General features: G+C 41.0%; 1 protein-coding gene and 2 long non-coding RNA genes across 6 annotated transcripts; 1 reads left to right on the forward strand and 2 right to left on the reverse strand.

The window, feature by feature from the left end:
* Positions 1-1,049: 1,049 nt before the first annotated feature.
* Positions 1,050-1,481, reverse strand: LOC136347058 (uncharacterized). The gene is made up of 2 exons (XR_010733423.1): positions 1,187-1,481; positions 1,050-1,132 (listed from the first exon to the last, which is right to left on the reverse strand). It is a non-coding gene; the product is annotated as an uncharacterized lncRNA (long non-coding RNA).
* Positions 1,482-6,524: 5,043 nt separating this feature from the next.
* LOC136347052 (uncharacterized) lies at positions 6,525-13,938 on the reverse strand. 3 transcript variants are annotated; one of them, XM_066296687.1, is made up of 5 exons: positions 13,757-13,938; positions 12,287-13,628; positions 8,740-12,057; positions 8,304-8,685; positions 6,525-6,860 (listed from the first exon to the last, which is right to left on the reverse strand). In XM_066296687.1, exons 3-5 carry the CDS (start codon positions 8,858-8,860, stop codon positions 6,812-6,814), a joined length of 552 nt encoding a protein of 183 aa, XP_066152784.1. In that variant the 5' UTR covers positions 8,861-12,057; positions 12,287-13,628; positions 13,757-13,938; the 3' UTR covers positions 6,525-6,811. The 3 variants fall into 3 exon arrangements, with proteins under 3 accessions (XP_066152784.1, XP_066152785.1, XP_066152783.1); XM_066296688.1 differs by lacking the exon at positions 13,757-13,938 and having other exon boundaries at positions 12,287-12,549; positions 12,776-13,750; XM_066296686.1 differs by lacking the exon at positions 13,757-13,938 and having other exon boundaries at positions 12,287-12,584; positions 12,776-13,750.
* Positions 13,939-19,290: 5,352 nt separating this feature from the next.
* LOC136347056 (uncharacterized) lies at positions 19,291-21,665 on the forward strand. 2 transcript variants are annotated; one of them, XR_010733421.1, is made up of 3 exons: positions 19,463-19,554; positions 19,608-19,989; positions 21,330-21,665. It is a non-coding gene; the product is annotated as an uncharacterized lncRNA (long non-coding RNA). The 2 variants fall into 2 exon arrangements; XR_010733420.1 differs by having other exon boundaries at positions 19,291-19,989.
* Positions 21,666-23,029: the final 1,364 nt, after the last annotated feature.

Consider the following 23,029-nt stretch of genomic DNA (forward strand, 5'->3'; position numbering starts at 1 on the left):
CTTTTGCATTTGTAACTCGATTTCAAAAAAATGGATGAACTTGGTAATTTTGGTAATTGTTTTCCCCCTTTTTTTTGGGAGATCGACTGGAAAGTAACCTGAACTACCCTGTAGAATAATAATGTTTTCATGACTGACACGAAACTTTTAATTTAAAATTCCTATTTCATTAAAAAAAACTATCATTTTGTTTTAACTTTTGATAAAATTCGGGTATTTCCTAAAAAAGCATTAATTAAACATTTTATTTTTTCTGGAAGTGAAAAAGTTTTTTACTTCAAAAATAATTATATTTGTTTCAATTTTAAAATTTAGTAAAATTAGTATTTTTTAAATGAATTTAAAAACATAAACAAAATAACGTTTGAATATATGTTGTTATTGCGAGAAAAATAAAAACAATTAGGAAAATAGTGCTTATTTTCTTACTAAAATAATAAAAAACGATAGTCTTATGACATTAAGCAGACATTAAGATTTTGATTTTTAGGAACAACCTGTGATTTTTCTAGAATGAATGAGAGAAATAGAGAAATGGCGGATGGAATTTATTCAAGAAACCACAGAATTTGGAAGACTAAACGACGAAGACGGAACAAAATTCGACGGATCCTAGAGGAAGTTTTAGTCGACACTGGCGACGACTCGAACCGAAGAACCGACGACGAGGGACCATCCAAAATTTTTCCTAAAAACATAGTCGAATCTAGAAAAGCCAATTCTGGTCGGTTTCTTCCTCAGAGAACCCTGGGAAAAATTTGCGTTTTTTTTCTACCACGAAGTTCTGCTTTTCTACTTTCTACTTGCAAATTGTAATGATACAGTCTCTTCTCCACGGTAGATGTAAAGCTCTACAATCAGTGTGTGTTCATCTTCGTCGTCCGATTCACCGTTATCAAACGTCGTTATATCGGTGTCCTTTAGAAAGAAAAACCCTTTCCCATTTTCGTCTTCGAAAGTCATATTAACGCCCTGATATACTCTTACGATTACGTCTGCCAGTTCGACAGAGCCCTTCTTTGGTATTTCACGACATTGAAGCTCGACATTTTCTTCTTCACTATCTTAGCCTTCTGCCGTTCACGTTGGAAGTGACGAAAATCCATTATCAGTTTTTTCATATCCATTTTATCTAAAAAAAAAACTACCTTCACTGGTTTTTATCACTGGTTCAATGCGTACGAACCTATTCCGAGTCCCATCAGCCTGTCGGATATCAGGTGCGAAGTATTTTCGCTGTCCGATCTCTCTCAGGATGTGGAGTAGATTTTAGGAATTTGTAAATATGTATATATACTTGTACAAAATAAATGAAAAAAAACTTATATTTGATTTTGAATTATTCGAGTGTATTCACTAAGTGGTTGTGGGAGCTATGTGGTTCGACCCAAGTTTCCCGGTGGCGAGGGAAGAGAGAACGAATTGCCTTGGTGGCTGGCTACGGTCTTTTATACTATTCCGACCGAACGTTCTAGAACGTCCTGCCGGAAGTTCTGTGGGAGGATTTTTCCGAAGGCCCTAGGGACCGGAAGATCGTTCTAGGGTACGTCGCACTGTCATCTTGACCGATTAAAGCTTGACGCGCCGCTGCAGAGAACCCTGGGAAAAAACTTGCGTTTTTTTTTCTAGACGAAATGGCGGACGGAATTTATTAAAAAAATCACAGAGTATAGGAATTTAAATGAGAAGGACGGAACAAAAATCAACGAATCCAGGGGGGGTTACAAATGGGTACCGGAGAAGGCGAAATCCGAAGTTCCACCAATGGGGGCCGTTCAAAAAAACTCCGAGTGCCCGGCTGAAAATCGAACGAAAGAGGGAGCACAAACTTCTCACTACTCCGACACTTTGACGAGAAACTGCGCGGCGAACTGTAATAACCATGAGGAGGTCGAAGTATCGGCAAATCAAACGGGAGGTGGATGCGGTAACCCGACTGAAAGATGAAAAATAAATAAATAAATAAATCCTGGCTCTGTTCGATGGAAGAATTCGCAAAAGATAAACAGGGGAAGAAACTTAATCCTCCGCCTTCATGGACGTTATATCCGGCGAGACAGTCCCAAATATGCGTAGGACAAGAATGGTAACCCAAGGTTTTTAGTGGGTTGGCGCAGCAGGCGTATCCCACACTATCCAACCGCCAGGACGCTAAGTCGGACGTCTTTTGAAGATTTCCATCGTGAAAAAAGAAGGTATTTTGCAATTGGTCCGTTTTTCATTGAGGGTACTTTGAATAGGTTGAAATACCTTGATTTGTTCCAGGCACAAATTATTCTAACAAACTAACAATTATAAATTAATTTAGGAGATGTATGGTTTCAGCGAGATGGTTGTCCTACCTACAATACCGCTCCTGTTCGAGAATGTCCCGAGAGATATTTCCCAAACAGAGCGATAAGTGGACGGGGAACCACTGTATGGCCAGCAAGATTCCCTGATTCGAGTCCTGCAGATTTTTTCTTGTGGAGTTATGTCAAATCTACAATTTATAGATTTCAGGATGATAGGGCTAATCATTTTGATGAGTTGCGAATTGAAATTCGAAATTGCATGCAAGCTACTAGTCCAGAAACACTTTCAAGAGTGCGGCAGGCTTCTTATGATCGGCTCGGTTACCGTTCTGCACAGGGAGGGGGCTGATTTGAACGTTTAATTTAATTTAATTTAATTTTCATTAACAACAAATGTTCATTGTTTATTTATTTATAGAATTTTACACTTGCTTTTAAGTGTTGCATTTATTTTCTTATTTAATTATGAGCCGGAAAAATTATTTGAAATAATTTTGATGGCAAACTTTAAATAACGATTAAGCGTCCGGCCGGTTAAGAGCGAGCAGTACTGCAAATGCAACTTTTTTTATCTCTTACTGAATTTTGATTTGGAGCCTCTATTAGATGAAAAAAAAATTAAAATTTTCACATCGATTTCTGAAAAACAAGTTACAACGAATGCAACGCCTGTGTTGTGTAATTGACCAAAGCGCCGGCGATCGTTGATAATGTCGGTGAATGCATGTGATCGATTAGATTTGCCAAAGTTCGAGGAAATTTTAAAAAATGTATGCGCTTCGAGAACAAACAGATGTGTTGCTCACATTGGGATTTTGTCAGGGAAATGATCGTGACAGTGTCAGAATTTATGCGGAAAGATTTCCGAATCGGCAAACTCCAAACTGGAAAATTCTTGCGCGATCGGAGAGAAACCGCCGCGAAACTGGCAGCTTCGCTGCTCGACGTTATCTATGTGAGCGCCATGGAGCGCTACCGGTAAAACGGAAGGAAGACATTTTGGAGAATCCGGAGCAGAATGCTCGTAACAGCATGAGAAGACTGGGGCTTCAATTTAATATACCAAAAACATCGGTGCATAGGACTTTAAGAGAACAATCAATCCGTCCCTTTGTTTTGTAATGTGGTGGAAAAATTGTATTTGTTCCATCCATTCTAACGGGTCAAACAAATATTTTCTGTTCAAGGAACGTATACTTGTTATACCATTTCAGAATCTAGAAGAACGACGCTACTTTTTGAGCCTGTGGGCTTCAAGATAGCTGTACATCAATCGCTATACTAAGGAACAACAGTTACATAATAGAAATGGAGTTATCAGGAATCCGTTAAGATAAAAATGTTTTTTTTTTAATCCGAAGCGTACATGTAAAATCTATCGATGCGCTTTTGAACCATAAACATTGAGGAAACTAATACAGAAATTTTGCTTCTCTACTTGGAGTGGTGTAACAGTGATAGTACGAAATATCAAGTGATGTCAGTTTTTATCGATTTTGAAAAAAGTGTAAATATCTCGAAGTCCACGATACTTTCGTTAAGATTTTATTTTATTTTTTTTTCGTTTTCTGACTTCCAAAGGATGGACCTTCCATCAGGAGAAGTATTGTCGAAGGTTTACGGGACACACTGTATATTTTTTCCAAATTTTTTAGACATTTTGTTATCGTATCACTTCGATAGATGCGATTTATTATATTTGGGACTTTCCTTTTCATCGCATCTAATGTATCATCCAATTCACTAACATATATCTCGTTTTTTAGATACTTCCGTAAAAAGGTGTCCGAAGGGGTGAGGTCTGGACTATTTGGTGGCCATGGAATTATTCCGTTTCTTGTTATCCATTCGTAATATTCCCGATTTAGGAAATCGCACACGAGATATGTGCTGTAAATTTTCGATTAAATCAAAAAAGTCTTCATTTCAAAACCCTTAATACCGTTGACTCGTCGAATACCACATCGCACGTCAAAATTTTTTCTGCCTTGGCCTTTACTTCTTTTATTAAATTTGGATTGCGGCTGGACCAACACACCAACTGTTGAAAATATTGCCTCATCTGTCTATAACACTTTTTTAAAGAAATTTAGATTGTCCCTTTAGCGATTCAACATATAGTTACAACAATTTAGTCTGTTCTGAATGCGAATATCTGCTCATTTTTGCACAGCAGTAAACTTGTAAATTTTCATTTGCAAACTTCCAATTCGCAAAGAGGCACTAGAATTTTACCTACAATATTATAGTTTAGAATTATCTGACTTCTCCTTACATTAATTGGCACAATTCTTCGATTTTTAAAGATTTTGTTTCATGCATTTTATTTTCAATTTTTTAAAATGTCTTCCTGCTTGGTATATTCCCATTAGGATAGACAAGAGCATGCTCCTACTGGATTGAAAAATCAAAATTTGTTGGCTTTAGAAAATGAGAAAAATAAAAAATATCTTTTGAAGCAATTTTTTTTCCATTTTTGGATTTTTCGCAGTGCCGAATTTATATTTCTTAAAGTTTTCGTCAAATTTACAGAGAGCACCATATGCAACGTACTAGTGAACGTTTAAATTATGATAACTTTTTTGTGCCTCCTTGTAGCAGCTTTTTTCTTATCAAAATGAATTCCCCGTTTATTTTTTCTTGAAAAGGGTACTCTTGTTATAAATTGCTAAAAGTCACTGTTTTCGAGATATTTTGAATTTGGTCCCTAGTAGTTCGACCTGCTTCCACAGGGGAGTTGTGATTGAATAGTAAATAGTTTATTTTCCAGTTCTCCTAGTTCTTAAGTACCAAATTCGAGAACCTCCAGGCAGAGGCGTGCTGCCTTCTGAAGTCGTCTTTCACACATCTGGTACCTAATTTATAAAAATGCGACCGTTAGGCGGATACTTTTACGACGCATTTTTATTAGGATATATACGATACGCTTTCTTAACCTATCGTAAGGACATCCCAATTTTTAGTGCCGCAAAAGGGAATGAGTGTATTTCCCCGCACTAAACGAACCTTTTACTTCTTGAGATGGTATGTTTATTGAACTATGCTGGGAAATAGGTTCTGCTGTACAGGGGCGTAGCTTAAGATCTAGAAATACGAATTAACCTACTTATTATCTAAATAGGGCCTATTTCTTAACCATGCTATGAATTCCGTTTGGCAATTATAGAAGAAACGCTCCCAGAAGAAGGAACTTCTGAGAGGCAATCGAACACCTCTTATAACCGCACCCCCCAGAAAATCGAAATTTGCGGAGGTAAAGGCAATAGGATAACGCGAAAAAAAATGGAAAGTTCGTTGGAATAAAGGAGTTATGGAAGATTCGGCACGTCACTGCGCCCCACGTCCTGTTGGGCAGAGTTTATTCGTTGGCGAGTGTTTTGAAGAGTGGCATAAATCCATGTTGACGTGTCCGAGCATTATTGCACAATTCTTCCATCATCCGAGAAAACAGGTCTGTTTCGTTTTAGTTGGCGCACCCTATATATTTGCTTGGACGAGTAAGAAGCCAAAGTTTGGATCATAATTGTAGTTGTTTTTTTTTTCTATTATAGTTTGGTGAAACAGGTGCGTGGTTTGTTTGACTGGGGGAGGATGAGAGATAAGAATCTACCAAAGAGAATTGGGAACATGAGACTAGAACAGAAAACAGGGAGGAAGGTGCCTATAGGAACTCGTGTCCCTGGCTTCTAGCTGGAGGACTATATAGAAATGGAAGAAAACTGTAATGGTTCGGAAGGGAATCTGCAAGAGCTAGATCGTGGCTGTTGGAAAAACTCCAACATAAAGATCGCTCTTACGCAATGCTTTAACATCTGGGCAATAAATAACAATAGACGGAAAACAGAACCGTTTCTCATCTCGTCGCTTTAACAGCAACTTCTCTCCTATCTCGATTTCACAAGTTAGAATAAATCACTTTACCAACTTCTAACGCATCTCGTCGCAATAGAAATTTGTAGTTAATTATTTAATCGTCAATCAAACCCTGTATTCCAACTAGTCTGCGATTAAATTTAGTGCGATTCGTGTAACAGATTTTCTGTACCTTCTCGAACTTTCGGACCCCCATTATTTCTTGACGGTGGCCCGTCTGGTCCTTTGTCTCAAGTACAAAACACCGCCGACGTATTTGAATTTTTCTTTGAGTGCCTAGTGAGGCAGTCGCCACCGTTAGGTAAGAACTCGGTAAGTCCCTGGGATAAACAGTGGCACTAATTAACACACGACATGTTTGTTTCTATTAGTTATATTCCAAATTTCAAGTAGTCAGTCCCTTTTCTCAGGCCAAGTTAGCATTATCAGAGTCCTTTCTTGACTGCCTCCCTGTCTAGTTACCAACAAGAACCATCGTCCCTTATCGAGTCCTTCTTGGAGTCTTCTTGGAATCGGGCACTGAGGTGATTGTTTTATGGCCTCGACGTGGTCACATGTTTCTAGAGATTCCATTTCCAATGGTTAAAAATTGTGTGACTTCAACACACAACAGTTCGTGTTTTCATTTAGATACGAAACATTTATTATGATAGTGTTGACGTTCCGGAATCAACCGGACTATTGGAACTATTGCTACAAAATGAACAAAACCTAAATATACTTGTATACATATACAGGGTGACTCTAGATAAGTGGGACAAGCAAATGTCTTGAAATCGAGAAGATCTACAAGAAAAATGTTCAAACAAAGTCTTCTTTATTTCCGGGGCCTCAACTTTTTATGCCAATTTGTTTTTTCCAAGGTCACCTTCACCTGTCCTTTGGGACAAAAATGTTTCAGGACGTAACACTTTTTATCGTGTTTTGAATCGGTTCTTAGAAACAGACAATTTGGAGAGAAAAAAAAACGTGAAAACGCTCAACCACTTCATCTGAATGAGAATTATCAAATTGGCGTATTTTACACGCACATAAATTTCATCCATTCCACGTAAGTCTGCATCAAGAATTACATGGTGATGATTTCCGAAATCGAGTGACTTTTTGTACTTGGATACAAAGAAGACTCCATGAAAATGCGATTTTTTTTTCAAATGTACTATTTTCTGACGAATTCTGCTTCACAAACCACGGTGAAGTGACTCGCCACAACATGCATTATTAGTCGGTTGAGAATCCACGCCGGTTTCGTGAAGTGGAAAGTGTTGGATTCCCATCCACATCGCCATGTTATTTATGGTTAAAAAATTTGCCACTCCTTCTCGAAGAAGTTAATTCAGGGCAAAGGTTGACAATGTGGTTTCAACATGACGGTTGCCTCGCTCGTTATGCTAGAAATGTCAAAGAAGTTAACTGGCCAGCCCGATCGCCAGGTTTGACTTCAGCAGATTTTGTTTTGTGGGGTCATTTAAAACAAGTAGTTTATAATCGAGTACCAAATACTTCCAAAGACATGAAGATTCGAATTAAAAACGCATGTCGAAACATTACAACTGAAATGCTGAAAAATAAGAAGCAATCACTTCAAAACAGAATTGTTAAGTGCCTTGATCAGTAGGGGAACCATTTCAAACATCTGTTGGACTGAATTTTTTTATACTAAATTAAAATTCACTACAAAATTAATAAAAGTGTTAAAATAAATGATTAAAGTTTAATGAAATGTTTCTTATTTTGCACCTGTTATTATTATGAATTTCGTTAATTTTAGCACAAAATGTTTCAAGTAAAAACATTTTTACTGCCAACAAGGAATTCAAATCTCCAAAAAAAGTTGAGTGTTACATTTGAAAAAATGAAGTTGACCCCAAAGGACAGGTGAAGGAGGCCTTGGAAAATTTCTTGAAATCGGGAAGATCTACAAGAAAAATGTTCAAATGAAGTCTTCTTTATTTTTGGAGCCTCCTTGATAAAGAAGACAGTTGAAGTTGACCTCGAAAAAAACAAATTGACATAAAAAGTTGAGGCCCCAAAAATAAAGAAGACTTCGAACATTTTTATGTAGTTCTTCTCGATTTCAAGATATTTACTTGTCCCACTTATCTAGAATCACTCTGTATGTATGTAATTTCTTACCTAAACTGTAAAAATGTTTCCATTACTGCCACGAAGTTCTGCTTTTTTACCAGACTTGCAAATTGTAATGATACAGTCTCTTCACCATGGTAGATGTAAAGCTCTACAATCAGTGTGTGTTCATCTTCGTCGTCCGATTCACCGTTATCAAACGTCGTTATATCGATGTCCTTTAGAAAGAAAAACCCTTTCCCATTTTCGTCTTCGAAATTCATAGTACCGCCCTGATATATTGTTACGATTACGTCTGCCATTTCGACAGCCCCTCTTTGGAATTTCACGACGTTGAAGCTCGACATTTTCTTCTTCACTATGTTAGCCTTCTGTCGTTCACGTTGGAACTGACGAAAATCCATTATCAGTTTTTTCATATCCATTTTATCTAAAATAAAAACTATGTTCACTGGTTTTTATCACTGGTTTAATGCGTCCTAACCTATTCCGAATTCCATCGGCCGTCCGTCACTAAATCGTCTCGTCTGGTCCCAATAACAAGACCCAAGACGCACGCGTTGCATGTATAAATAGTTGCCTACTTTAAGTGCAGGATTGTACATATAATTATGCGGTGCCTTCAGAATTGTTTGTCTGTCACGTGATCAACAATGTAGACAACCAAACATACAACGGTTGGTGACATTGTTCAGTTGTAGAGTCGGTCCTACTGGAGTTTGCTCATTCCGAGGGAATGTAGGGATAACGCAACGCGCAGTTCGTGCTAACGGGATAATGTATGAATCCGTTACTGGGCGTGCGCGTGGGAAAGAGCTAGTACCCAAACCCAACGAAGAAACAGATTTTGGGTACTGACTACTCATTTGTACTATTTAACTATTTTATTTTCACGTCTACTTTTGCTACTCTAATTTTACCCCGCCAGAACTCTCGACCTTCGTGTAGATGATGGTCATGCCGTTTGTTTTTTGAAGCTGCCTAAGCCTCTTAATCTCCCGCGGCCGGCTTTCGTCAACAATGTCGGTGTCCTCTAGCTCCACCACAACTACCACTCATGTAAGTGTCACTTGTCAGTGCGGGTTCTCGAAGTGGACGGCTCTCGAGCGGACAGCGCACCACTGGAAATGAATTCACTAAATAAAATCAGCTGACAATCCTTGTTTATAAGCTCGGGCCTTTGAGGGTTATGTTATTGTTATGATTAGATATTCTGCATGAACTTTACATTTATTTTAATCGTTATTTGCCAATAAAAACAAATCTGCTTTCCAAAATTTAATGCATTTTATACAAACAGATAACATAGAGAAAACACTAATTTTAAGTACTGACAAGTAAGTTAAAACTTAAGAAATTAGAACGATTATAGTCTACATTTATCATCAGCGGTTCGACTCGATTCTCCGTTATATTGCCTAATTTCTACGTTTTGGTTTCTACTTTTCCCTTACATTGCTTTCAGAACGGCATTAAACGCGCCTTGGTACGTTTGCAACCAGGCAATAAAAAGAGATCAAAACAATGATGGACATCATGAAAGAACATGATATCGAGACATTCCAAGCAGTGGAGCAACACCGAAACGAACTGATCAGGAAAGCAACAGATTACACTCTAGAGCATGCTATTCTGCACAAAAGACCAAAACATCAGTTACAAGATAACGGATGACAATGAAGAACAGACCTGCATATGACCAAGCAAACGATTGCAGGCTAGAGGTAAAGACCACAGCCGTAAGGCTTCCTCCGCAATGATGAAAAAAAAACCGGAATAGCCTGCCTGGTTCTTCTGACCCATCTTCGTTAAAAGCACAAACACACCAATCAAGTAAACGAAGAAAGAAGCGCCCAGACGGACAGAAGAACTCCACGTTGGGGAGGTAACTCCAGTCAAAAGAAAGGAGAGGTATCAAACGCCTCCCAGATAGGCAAGAAAAGGCCTAGAGCGAAAGCAGAGTAAAAGGCGATAGTTCCGCTCGACTCTGCTAGCTCACATATGAAACGACAGAAGCGCGATCGAGGAATTCGAACATTCAAATTCGAAATCCTTTGCAACACGGGGTTTTTTAGTGGGTGAAACCCCACACAGGCTGGTTGCATGGGCACCAGTATCGTCTTCTGGAAAGATTTTTTACCCCTGGGGTCGTGACCCCACAAAAAGAAAAAGATCATTTGCAGTACTGCTCGCTTGGTACGATGGACAGGGGGAGTTCTGCAACGTTGCCGACTCGCTCTTAAACGGCCGGGAGCTTAATCGTTATTTAAAATTTCGCATCAAAATTATTTCAAATAATTTTTCTTCTCATAATTAAATAAGAAAATAAATGCAACACTTAAAAGTAAGTGTAAAATTCCATAAATAAATAAATAAACAATTAACATTTGTTGTTAATAAAAAGTACATTAAATGTTCAAATTTGCCCCCTCCTTGTGCAGAACAGTAACCGAACCGATCATAAGAAGCCTACCGCACTCTTGCGAGTGCGAGTGTTTTTGGACTAGTAGCTTGCATGCAATTTCGAATTTCAATTCGCAACTCATCAAAATTATTAGCACTATCATCTTGAAATCTATAAATTGTAGATTTGACGTAACTCCACAAGAAAAAATCTGCAGGACTTAAATCAGGGGATTTTGCTGGCCATACAATGGTTTCCCGTCCACTTATCGCTCTGTTTGGGAAATGTCTCTCAAGACATTCTCGAACAGGAGCGGTATTGTAGGTAAGACAACCATCTTGCTGAAACCATACATCTTCTAAATTAATTTATAATTGTAGGTTTATTAGAATAATTTGTGCCTGGAGCAAATCAAGGTATTTCAATCTATTCAAAGTACCCTCAATGAAAAACAGACCAATTGCAAGGTCACCCAAAATTCCTCCTTTTTTCACGAGGGAAATCTTCAAAAGACGTCCGGCTCGGTGTCCTGGCGGCTGGATAGTGTGGGATATGCCTGCTGCGTCTACCAACTGGAAACCTCGGGTTACCACTCTTGTCCTGCGTCTACTCGGGATTGTCTCGCGGGATATAACGTCGATGAAGGCGGAGGATTAAGTGTAGTTGGTTCGTAGTCGCGCGACGAGGTTACGTTCGGTGGAGTGTGGAAACAAGAAGCACAACGATCTGCCTCTTTATCTTCCCCTGCTTATCTTTTGCTAGTTCTTCCATCGAAGAGAGCCAGGATTTATTTATTTATTTATTTTTCATCTTTCAGACGGGTTACTGCATCCACCTCCCACTTGATTTGCCGATACTTCGACCTCCCGATGGTTATTACAGTTCGCCGCGCAGTTTCTCGTCAAAGTCTTGGAGTAGCCAGAAATTTGTGCTCCCTCTTTCGCTCGAGTTTGAACCGGACACTCGGAGTTTTTTGAACGGCCCCCCATTGCTGGAACTTCGGATTTCGCCTTCTCCGGTACGAGTGTGTAACCCCCCCCCTTAAATTCGTCGATTTTTGTTCCGTCCTTCTCATTTAAATTCCCACATTCCGTGGTTCCTTTAATAAATTCTGTCCGCCATTTCGTCTAGAAAAAAAGACGCAAGTGTTTCCAAGGGTTCTCCGAGAAAGAAACCGACCAGAATTGGCTTTTCTAGATCCGACTATGTTTTTAGGAAAAATTTTGGATGATTCCCCGTCGTCGGTTCTTCTGTTCGAATCGTCGCCAGTGTTGACTAAAACTTCCTCTAGGATCCGTCAAATTTTGTTCCGTCCTCGTCGTTTAATTTCCCAGACTCCGTGGTTTCTTTAGAATAGATTCCATCCGTCATTTCGTCTAGAAAAATCACAAGTTATTCCTAAAAATCAAAATCTTAATGTTTGCCTAGACATTCGGTTCAAATTTTCCATTAACCAGCAATGAGTGACGACTGAATTAGCGTGACCTAATAATGGAAATGTCGATTCATCCGTAAAAAGGACGTTTTTGATGAAATTTTCATGATTATTGGCCCTTTCCATCATTGTTTCACAAAAAACCAGCCGTATCTCATGATCTTCAGGAAAGATTTGGTTCATTTTTTTCACCTTGTACGAAGTGTACCCGTTTTTCCTCAAAACCCTGCGGGCGGTTGTACGTGACACATCTACTCGGTTCGTCATTTCATTGAGGGACTGATCAAGATTTTCCTCAACACTGGTACAAACCATGATTTCCTGCTCCTCCCTTTCATTGCTATCTTGTGGGGGGCGTTTATGATGCAGAGGCGAAACACATCCAGTCGTCTCGAAATTTTGAATGATAAGACGCATTCTGGTAACCCTGGGAACGGGCCGATTCTCAAAATGTCCTAAAAAAAGAACGACTGCCCCTTCTAAAGATTGCCTGGAATAAAATTATTTGATCACAAAGACTTTTTCTTCAATTGTAAAAATTTTCATTTTAGTCTATTTGTATTTGCTATTATAGCAGGACACAGAAGATAAATTTATTCAAAAATTTGATAACAAGTGAAGAAAACAAAATTATTTTCAGCTTTATATTTCATGTATTCAACAAAAAATGTCTGGGCTCACCTTTAAGTATCGCCGTGTTTTTAATACATTAGTTTGTTAATATCATCAATCAAGCCCAAAGCCGTTTAAAAGCGAGTCGGCAACGTTGCAGAGCTCCCCCTGTCCATCGTACCAAGCGAGCAGTACTGCAAATGATCTTTTTCTTTTTGTGGGGTCACGACCCCGGGGGTAAAAAATCTTGCCAGAAGACGATACTGGTGCCCATGCAACCAGCCTGTGTGGGGTTTCACCCACTAAAAAACCCCGTGTTGCAAAGGATTTCGAATTTGAATGTTCGAATTCCTCGATCGCGCTTCTGTCGTTTCATATGTGAGCTAGCAGAGTCGAGCGGAACTATCGCCTTTTACTCTGCTTTCGCTCTAGGCCTTTTCTTGCCTATCTGGGAGGCGTTTGATACCTCTCCTTTCTTTTGACTGGAGTTACCTCCCCAACATGGAGTTCTTCTGCCCTCTTCTGTCCGTCTGGGCGCTTCTTTCTTCGTTCACTTGATTGTTGTGTTTGTTCTTTTAACGAAGATGGGTCAGAAGAACCAGGCAGGCTATTCCGGTTTTTTTTTCATCATTGCGGAGGAAGCCTTACGGCTGTGGTCTTTACCTCTAGCCTGCAATCGTTTGCTTGGTCATATGCAGGTCTGTTCTTCATTGTCATCCGTTATCTTGTAACTGATGTTTTGGTCTTTTGTGCAGAATGGCATGCTCTAGAGTGTAATCTGTTGCTTTCCTGATCAGTTCGTTTCGGTGTTGCTCCACTGCTTGGAATGTCTCGATATCATGTTCTTTCATGATGTCCATCATTGTTTTGATCTCTTTTTATTGCCTGGTTGCAAACGTACCAAGGCGCGTTTAATGCCGTTCTGAAAGCAATGTAAGGGAAAAGTAGAAACCAAAACGTAGAAATTAGGCAATATAACGGAGAATCGAGTCGAACCGCTGATGATAAATGTAGACTATAATCGTTCTAATTTCTTAAGTTTTAACTTACTTGTCAGTACTTAAAATTAGTGTTTTCTCTATGTTATCTGTTTGTATAAAATGCATTAAATTTTGGAAAGCAGATTTGTTTTTATTGGCAAATAACGATTAAAATAAATGTAAAGTTCATGCAGAATATCTAATCATAACAATAACATAACCCTCAAAGGCCCGAGCTTATAAACAAGGATTGTCAGCTGATTTTATTTAGTGAATTCATTTCCAGTGGTGCGCTGTCCGCTCGAGAGCCGTCCACTTCGAGAACCCGCACTGACAAGTGACACTTACATGAGTGGCGGTTGACGAATGCCGGGGGCGGGAGATTAAAAGGTGTCGGGATTCCAGGGGCTTGCGTATACCGATCGGATCGGGGGTAACGCAACGAGCAGTTGGTGTCGACAAGGAAAATGGTTTTCGGAACAGAATACAAGACTATACTTTTTACAGATTTATTTAAATGATTGTTACGTGGTTGCACAGTCTGTTCTGTCTTCCCGCGAGCCGCCAACCTCCTTTTATCCAGAACCCCAGTCGTGAATCTCTTGGGGTTCCCCTTTTTCTCTCTAAGCTAACGGCTTTTTTGATCTTCCCGCCCCCGTCAATTGCCACACGTGTGTCACTTGTCGGTGCGGGTTCTCGGAGTGGACGGCTCTCGAGCGGATAATGCACCACAATACTCCCCCCCTAGAAACGGAGTATCGGGTTACAAGGAATGTACTACTACTAAGCTTAGACATAAAGACGACAACCTGAATAATAATACAATTAGTGTAACTGCTGGAAATATTATTTACAATGTGTACTGAAACGTACTGTTTTCTTTACTTTACTATCTACGGATTTTAACTGATTTTAGCCGGCATAGGTATGGTCGTGCGTTGTAGGATCCGTAGAAAGTATATAAGCTGGCTTCAGTCGATCTTTGGAGATGTTGATGTCTCTATGATTCATTGTGACAGTAAAATATTTATCACTACGGCTTCTAACAGGTAAGGGGCCTTCGTAGGGGGGTTGGAGAGGCTTTTTCACCGTATCGTTCCGCACAAAGACGTGTGTGCAGGTCTCTAATTCCGGGGCGACGAAGATTTTTTCTGCTGCTGTGGTTGCTAGTGGGTATGGGTTGTAATAGCTTCATTTTCTGTTTTAGTTTTTGCACGAAGGATGTTGGGTCGTGATCTGGTTTGGAGGGTTCGAGAAATTCTCCTGGGAGTCGTAGGGTTGTTCCATATAACATCTCTGCTGGTGATACACCTACCTCGTCTCTCACGGTACAGTGTAATCCCAACAGGATTGTAGGTAGCACTTCCGTCCAGCGTTCTGTTTCGTGAGCCATAATTGCGGATTTAAGGGTCCTATGCCACCTTTCCACCTTGCCGTTCGTTATGGGGTGGTATGGTGTTGTGCGCGCTCGTTTGCAACCTAATAAAATGGATAGGGCACTGAAAAGGAAACTCTCGAATTGTCGGCCTTGGTCGGTAATCATTTTGAGAGGGGCCCCGTATCTACAAATCCAGTTGTCATAAAAGGTTTTCGCGACAGTGTCTGCTGCCATATCGGCCATCGGATATGCTTCTGCCCAGCAGGAATATCTATCTATACATGTCAGACAATACCTGTAACCGTTTGACGGTGGTAGTGGTCCGACAATATCTATATTGATATCTTGGAAGCGTGCGTCTGGGACCTGCAGTTGCTTCCATGGTGTGTAACTATGTTTATTAATTTTTGCTTTTTGGCAGCTGATGCAGGCTTTGGTCCAGTCTCGAATATCCCTATTCATGTATGGCCAGACGAACCTTACGGATATCAGTTTGGTGGTTCCCTTTATCCCTGGGTGGGAAAGGTTGTGGAATCTGTCGAAGATAGATCGTCTGAAACCTTTTGTAATAAAGGGTTTGATTTTCGAGTTGCTGTCGTCGCAGTAAACGATCGCCTCAGTACCAGGTACGTTGCATTGTTTCAGGTTCAATGCGGTTCCTTGAGGGTCTCCCAATATTGCTTGCAACTCCGGGTCGTCTGCCTGGTGTTTGCTCAAGGCCTTGTAATCGACCGGTTGGGGTGCGTCAACTGAACTGATCCGGGAGAGAGCGTCGGCTACTACGTTGCTTTTACCACTGCTGTGTTCTATATTCGTTGAGAACTGCGAGATGAAATCCAGATGATGGAATTGCCTCGGAGATGAATTGTCGAACTTCTGCCTAAAGGCATATGTAAGCGGTTTATGGTCGGTAAAGATATTAAAGTGCCTTCCTTCCAACATATATCTGAAATACTTTACAGCTGAGTAAATAGCGAGCAGTTCTCGGTCATATGTACTGTACTTCCTCTCAGTTTTCGAGAATTTCTTCGAAAAGAAACTGAGTGGTTTCCATGAGTTGTCCTCGAATTGTTCGACTACTGCTCCCATTGCGAAATCAGACGCGTCAACCGTGAGTGAAATGGGTGCTGATGAGCTAGGATGCACCAGGGTCGCAGCGTTTGCTAGGTCCTTCCTGCACTGTTCAAAGGCTGTTCGAGTTTCCTCTGTCCAACTTATGGGGGTCTTATCATTTTTCTTGCCATTCCTATGCAATTCGTGGAGGACGCGTTGGTTATGGGCTGCTTTGGGTATGCATTTTCGGTAGAAGTTGATCATACCGAGAAAACGCCTTAAGTCTGAGACGGTCTTAGGCAGAGGATAACCAACGATAGTGGCTACCTTCTCCGGGAGCGGTGTGGAACCTTGCGGAGAGACTTGATAACCCAGGAACTTGACTTGTTCCTCGCCAAAGACACATTTTTCCGGGTTGATGGTCAACCCGAATTTTTGTAGGCGTTCGAATATTGTTTTCAGATGTTTTATGTGCTGCGGCTCGTCTTCGGAAGCTATCAAGATATCGTCGATATATGGGAAACAAAAGTCCAAATTTTCCAGTACTTCATGTATGAATCTCTGAAAAGATTGCGCTGCGTTTCTCAATCCGAATTGCATACGGGTGAATTCGAACAGCCCGAATGGGGTAATAATCGCGGTTTTTGGAATTGAGTCCTCATCGACGGGGATTTGATGATATGCACGTACCAAATCCAGTGTTGTGAAAATAGTTTTTCCCTCTAAAAAATGTGAGAAGTCGTGCAGGTTTGGGATCGGGTACTTATCCTCAATTGTCGATGAATTTAGGCGGCGGTAATCTCCCACAGGTCTCCATTCACCTGTTGCCTTCTTTGAGACCATGTGCAGGGGGCTAGCCCAAGGGCTCTTTGAAGGTCGGCAGATATCCATCTCGAGCAGGTACTGGAATTCCTGTTTAGCCAACTTAAGTTTCTCCGGAGGCAACCGTCTCGCTTTTGAACAGACCGGCGGTCCGTTGGTGTGTATGGCATGTGAGGTGCTATGCTTCAAATCGTTAGGTGCCGAGGTAAATTTAGTGAGGTTGGGGAATTGCCTTAGGATTTCACTATACTTGCAGGGTGCCGGAATGGTACATACCGAATACGTGCTAGCAAGTTTTACCTGACCATACCTAACCGCTTGCGTAATGCCATCTGTGATCCTACCGCGTCCCATATCAACAAGCACGTTGAAATGGTGTAGGAAGTCTGCGCCTATGATAGCGATATCCGTCTTAGCTATGATGAAGTTCCACATGAATTTCCGTCGCAGACCAAGGCTGACGGCTAAGTGCTTGCTGCCGTACGCGGGGATTTGTGTGTTATTTGCTGCGAGCAAGTTAAACCGGGTATCAACGTGCTGGTCCTTATGGGAACGGGGGACTATCGATACCTCGGCGCCAGAATCAATAAGAAACCTAATTCCTGTTAAATTATCCTTAATAACTAGCCTATACGTACTTATTTTGTTACCGGTAGGGGCTGGAGAGCTGGGCGCGTGGCGAGCTGGCTGTCCCATATTGCCGTTCGCGTCAGGCAACGTGGGGCCTAGTTTTCCGCCTTGAAATTACAAGGCCTCGTACACCTGGTGGCCTTCTCCTTGAATCTTCGGTGGTACCAGCAAATTTCAGCGTCCTGCTGTCTCCCGTCTGGAGATCTTGATCTTCTCCGGCTCTGTGATCTTTCCCGGGCTCGTGTGTCTCTCCTTATTTCCCTCACCTCCAGAGTGAGCTGTCGCAGGTTTTCAACTAATGTTGGCAGATCAGGAGTCTCGGTCTGTTGCCGGATCTGGTACACGCCGGGCTGTAGGATTTCTGCGATTTGGTCTGCCCTCGTTGCCAACTCCTCCAGTGGATCGCTGCTACCGGCTAGGATTGACTGGATCTGATTTGGGAGCTGCTGCAGCCATATTGATCTGAGCAGTTGTTTTGACACTGATGCGCCGCCTAATCCCATCATTTCGTTTAACAGGTGAGATGGTTTCCTGTCTCCCAATGTTGAATGTGAGACTAATTTTCTAAACTTCTGCTCATCGGACTCAGAGAATAATGTGATTAGCCTGTTTTTTATTGCTGGGAACATGTCCACGGCTGGGGGATTGTATAATAAATCTCCTACCTGCTTCATAACTTCGTTGTCGAGAACGCTGACCACGTACTCAAACTTGGTCTCATCCGTTGTAACTCCAGCTAGTTTGAACTGTGCCTCCAGTCGGCGAAACCAGAGTTTTGGATCTGCTGTCCAAAACGGAGGAGGCTTTACCGCTACTCTGTCTACCATTGCGGAGGTGTTGTTGGTTTCGGACGGGCCTGGGTTCTCCATGATCCTTGTACTGATGTGTTATTGACTTTTCGCAGTTCCTGGTGCTGGAGCCTCGTAGGGCGCTGATCACGTCGGGGTCACCAATTTGTCGAGATTCCAGGGGCTTGCGTATACCGATCGGATCGGGGGTAACGCAACGAGCAGTTGGTGTCGACAAGGAAAATGGTTTTCGGAACAGAATACAAGACTATACTTTTTACAGATTTATTTAAATAATTGTTACGTGGTTGCACAGTCTGTTCTGTCTTCCCGCGAGCCGCCAACCTCCTTTTATCCAGAACCCCAGTCGTGAATCTCTTGGGGTTCCCCTTTTTCTCTCTAAGCTAACGGCTTTTTTGATCTTCCCGCCCCCGTCAATTGCCACACGTGTGTCACTTGTCGGTGCGGGTTCTCGGAGTGGACGGCTCTCGAGCGGATAGTGCACCACAATAACAATAACATAACCCTCAAAGGCCCGAGCTTATAAACAAGGATTGTCAGCTGATTTTATTTAGTGAATTCATTTCCAGTGTGGTGCGCTGTCCGCTCGAGAGCCGTCCACTCCGAGAACCCGCACTGACAAGTGACACTTACATGAGTGGCGATTGACGAATGCCGGGGGCGGGAGATTAAAAGGGTTAAGCAGCTTCAAAAAACAAACGGCATGACCATCATCTACACGAAGATCGAGAGTTCAGGCGTGGAAAAATTAGAGTAGCAATAGTAAAGTGAAACAAAATAGTTAAGTAGTACAAACGGGTACTCAGTACTCAAGGTCAGTTTCTTCGTCGGGTTTAGATACTGGCCCTTTCCCACGCGCACGCATAGTAACGGAATCATCCATTACCCCGTTAGCACCGACTGCGCGTTGCGTTCTCCTACATCCTCTCGGGACGCACAAACTCCTATAAGCCCGACTCTAACAACTGAACAATGTCGCCAACCGTTGTATGTTTGGTTGTCTACATTGTTGATCACGTGACAGACAAACAATTCTGAAGGCACCGCATAATTATATGTCCAATCCTGCACTTAAAGTAGGCAACTAATTATACATGCAACGCGTGCGTCTTTGGCCTTGTTATTGGGACCAGAAGAACCGATAGAGCGACGGACGGCTGAAGGGACTCGGAATAGGTTCGTACACATTAAACCAGTGATAAAAACCAGTGAAGGTAGTTTTTTTTTAGATAAAATGGATATGAAAAAACTGATAATGGATTTTCGTCACTTCCAACGTGAACGGCAGAAGGCTAAGATAGTGAAGAAGAAAATGTCGAGCTTCAATGTCGTGAAATTCCAAAGAGGGGCTGTCGAAATGGCAGACGTAATCGTAAGAGTATATCAGGGCGCCGTTATGACATTTGAAGACGAAAATGGGAAAGGGTTTTTCAATCTAGAAGACACCGATATAACGGCATTTGATAACGGTGAATCGGACGACAAAGATGAACACACACTGAGTGTAGAGCTTTACCTCTACCATGGAGAAGAGACTGTATCATTACAATTTGCAAGTCTGGTAGAAAAGCAGAACTTCGTAGCAGTATTGGAAACATTTTTACAGTTTAGGTGAGAAATTACATGCATACAGGGTGATTCTAGATAAGTGGGACAAGCAAATATCTTGAAATCGAGAAGAACTACAAAAAAATGTTCAAAGTCTTTTTTATTTTTCGGGGCCACAACTTTTTATAATGTCAATTTTTTCCAAGGTCACCTTCACCTGTCCTTTGGGGTCAACTTCATTTTTTCAAATGTAACACCTATTTTTTTTTGGGAGATTCGAATTCTTTGTTGGCAGTAAAAATGTTTTTACTTGAAACATTTTGTGCTAAAATTAACGAAATTCATAATAATAACAGGTGCAAAATAAGAAACATTTCATTAAACTTTAATCATTTATTTTAACACTTTTATTAATTTTGTAGTGAATTTTAATTTAGTATAAAAAAATTCAGTCCAACAGATGTTTGAAATGGTTCCCCTACTGATCAAGGCACTTAACAATTCTGTTTTGAAGTGATTGCTTCTTATTTTTCAGCATTTCAGTTGTAATGTTTCGACATGCGTTTTTAATTCGAATCTTCATGTCTTTGGAAGTATTTGGTACTCGATTATAAACTACTTGTTTTAAATGACCCCACAAAACAAAATCTGCTGAAGTCAAACCTGGCGATCGGGCTGGCCAGTTAACTTCTTTGACATTTCTAGCATAACGAGCGAGGCAACCGTCATGTTGAAACCACATTGTCAACCTTTGCCCTGAATTAACTTCTTCGAGAAGGAGTGGCAAATTTTTTAACCATAAATAACATGGCGATGTGGATGGGAATCCAACACTTTCCACTTCACGAAACCGGCGTGGATTCTCAACTGACTAATAATGCATGTTGTGGCGAGTCACTTCACCGTGGTTTGTGAAGCAGAATTCGTCAGAAAATAGTACATTTGAAAAAAAAATCGCATTTTCATGGAGTCTTCTTTGTATCCAAGTACAAAAAGTCACTCGATTTCGGAAATCATCACCATGTAATTCTTGATGCAGACTTACGTGGAATGGATGAAATTTATGTGCGTGTAAAATACGCCAATTTGATAATTCTCATTCAGATGAAGTGGTTGAGCGTTTTCACGTTTTTTTTTCTCTCCAAATTGTCTGTTTCTAAGAACCGATTCAAAACACGATAAAAAGTGTTACGTCCTGAAACATTTTTGTCCCAAAGGACAGGTGAAGGTGACCTTGGAAAAAACAAATTGGCATAAAAAGTTGAGGCCCCGGAAATAAAGAAGACTTTGTTTGAACATTTTTCTTGTAGATCTTCTCGATTTCAAGACATTTGCTTGTCCCACTTATCTAGAGTCACCCTGTATATGTATACAAGTATATTTAGGTTTTGTTCATTTTGTAGCAATAGTTCCAATAGTCCGGTTGATTCCGGAACGTCAACACTATCATAATAAATGTTTCGTATCTAAATGAAAACACGAACTGTTGTGTGTTGAAGTCACACAATTTTTAACCATTGGAAATGGAATCTCTAGAAACATGTGACCACGTCGAGGCCATAAAACAATCACCTCAGTGCCCGATTCCAAGAAGACTCCAAGAAGGACTCGATAAGGGACGATGGTTCTTGTTGGTAACTAGACAGGGAGGCAGTCAAGAAAGGACTCTGATAATGCTAACTTGGCCTGAGAAAAGGGACTGACTACTTGAAATTTGGAATATAACTAATAGAAACAAACATGTCGTGTGTTAATTAGTGCCACTGTTTATCCCAGGGACTTACCGAGTTCTTACCTAACGGTGGCGACTGCCTCACTAGGCACTCAAAGAAAAATTCAAATACGTCGGCGGTGTTTTGTACTTGAGACAAAGGACCAGACGGGCCACCGTCAAGAAATAATGGGGGTCCGAAAGTTCGAGAAGGTACAGAAAATCTGTTACACGAATCGCACTAAATTTAATCGCAGACTAGTTGGAATACAGGGTTTGATTGACGATTAAATAATTAACTACAAATTTCTATTGCGACGAGATGCGTTAGAAGTTGGTAAAGTGATTTATTCTAACTTGTGAAATCGAGATAGGAGAGAAGTTGCTGTTAAAGCGACGAGATGAGAAACGGTTCTGTTTTCCGTCTATTGTTATTTATTGCCCAGATGTTAAAGCATTGCGTAAGAGCGATCTTTATGTTGGAGTTTTTCCAACAGCCACGATCTAGCTCTTGCAGATTCCCTTCCGAACCATTACAGTTTTCTTCCATTTCTATATAGTCCTCCAGCTAGAAGCCAGGGACACGAGTTCCTATAGGCACCTTCCTCCCTGTTTTCTCTTCTAGTCTCATGTTCCCAATTCTCTTTGGTAGATTCTTATCTCTCATCCTCCTCCAGTCAAACAAACCACGCACCTGTTTCACCAAACTATAATAGAAAAAAAAAACAACTACAATTATGATCCAAACTTTGGCTTCTTACTCGTCCAAGCAAATATATAGGGTGCGCCAACTAAAACAAAACAGACCTGTTTTCTCGGATGATGGAAGAATTGTGCAATAATGCTCGGACACATCAACATGGATTTATGCCACTCTTCAAAACACTCGCCAACGAATAAACCCTGCTCAAAAGGACGTGGGGCGCAGTGACGTGCCGAATCTTCCATAACTCCTTTATTCCAACGAACTTTCCATTTTTTTTCGCGTTATCCTATTGCCTTTACCTCCGCAAATTTCGATTTTCTGGGGGGTGCGGTTATAAGAGGTGTTCAATTGCCCTTCAGAACTTCCTTCTTTTGGGAGCGTTACCTCTATGATTGCCAAACGGAATTGATGGCATGACAAACGTTTCCTGGAGTTTTTCCTGTGGAGGAGGAAAGAGTTATATAACCATGTCTGGAGCATGTGAATTCCCCCTTTTGTGTACCAACGGAACGATTTTCGAACTCGGAGGGTAATATGAAATCATTTGATCCATACGATCAGTCCCACCCATGTTTTTGTTACACTTTGCAATAGCTTCAGGTTTGTCCCTAATGTTCCCTTTTTCATTTGGTGTTTGCATCAAGTTGATAGAAAACCGTGACGATATGCGGAGTAACTGTCTTTTG

Source organism: Euwallacea fornicatus, chromosome 26 (genome assembly GCF_040115645.1).
Source record: "Euwallacea fornicatus isolate EFF26 chromosome 26, ASM4011564v1, whole genome shotgun sequence".
Classification (NCBI taxonomy): Eukaryota; Metazoa; Arthropoda; class Insecta; order Coleoptera; family Curculionidae; genus Euwallacea; species Euwallacea fornicatus.

Excerpts from the sequence above, each read along its gene's own strand:
- LOC136347052 (XM_066296687.1), bottom strand. The coding sequence starts at position 8,860 with ATGTACAATCCTGCACTTAAAGTAGGCAACTATTTATACATGCAACGC. Across the intron at positions 8,686-8,739 it reads GCCGATGGAATTCGGAATAG|ATAAAATGGATATGAAAAAA; the intron begins GTTAGGACGCAT and ends TTTTTATTTTAG. Across the intron at positions 6,861-8,303 it reads GAAACATTTTTACAGTTTAG|CAATAGTTCCAATAGTCCGG; the intron begins GTAAGAAATTAC and ends TTCATTTTGTAG.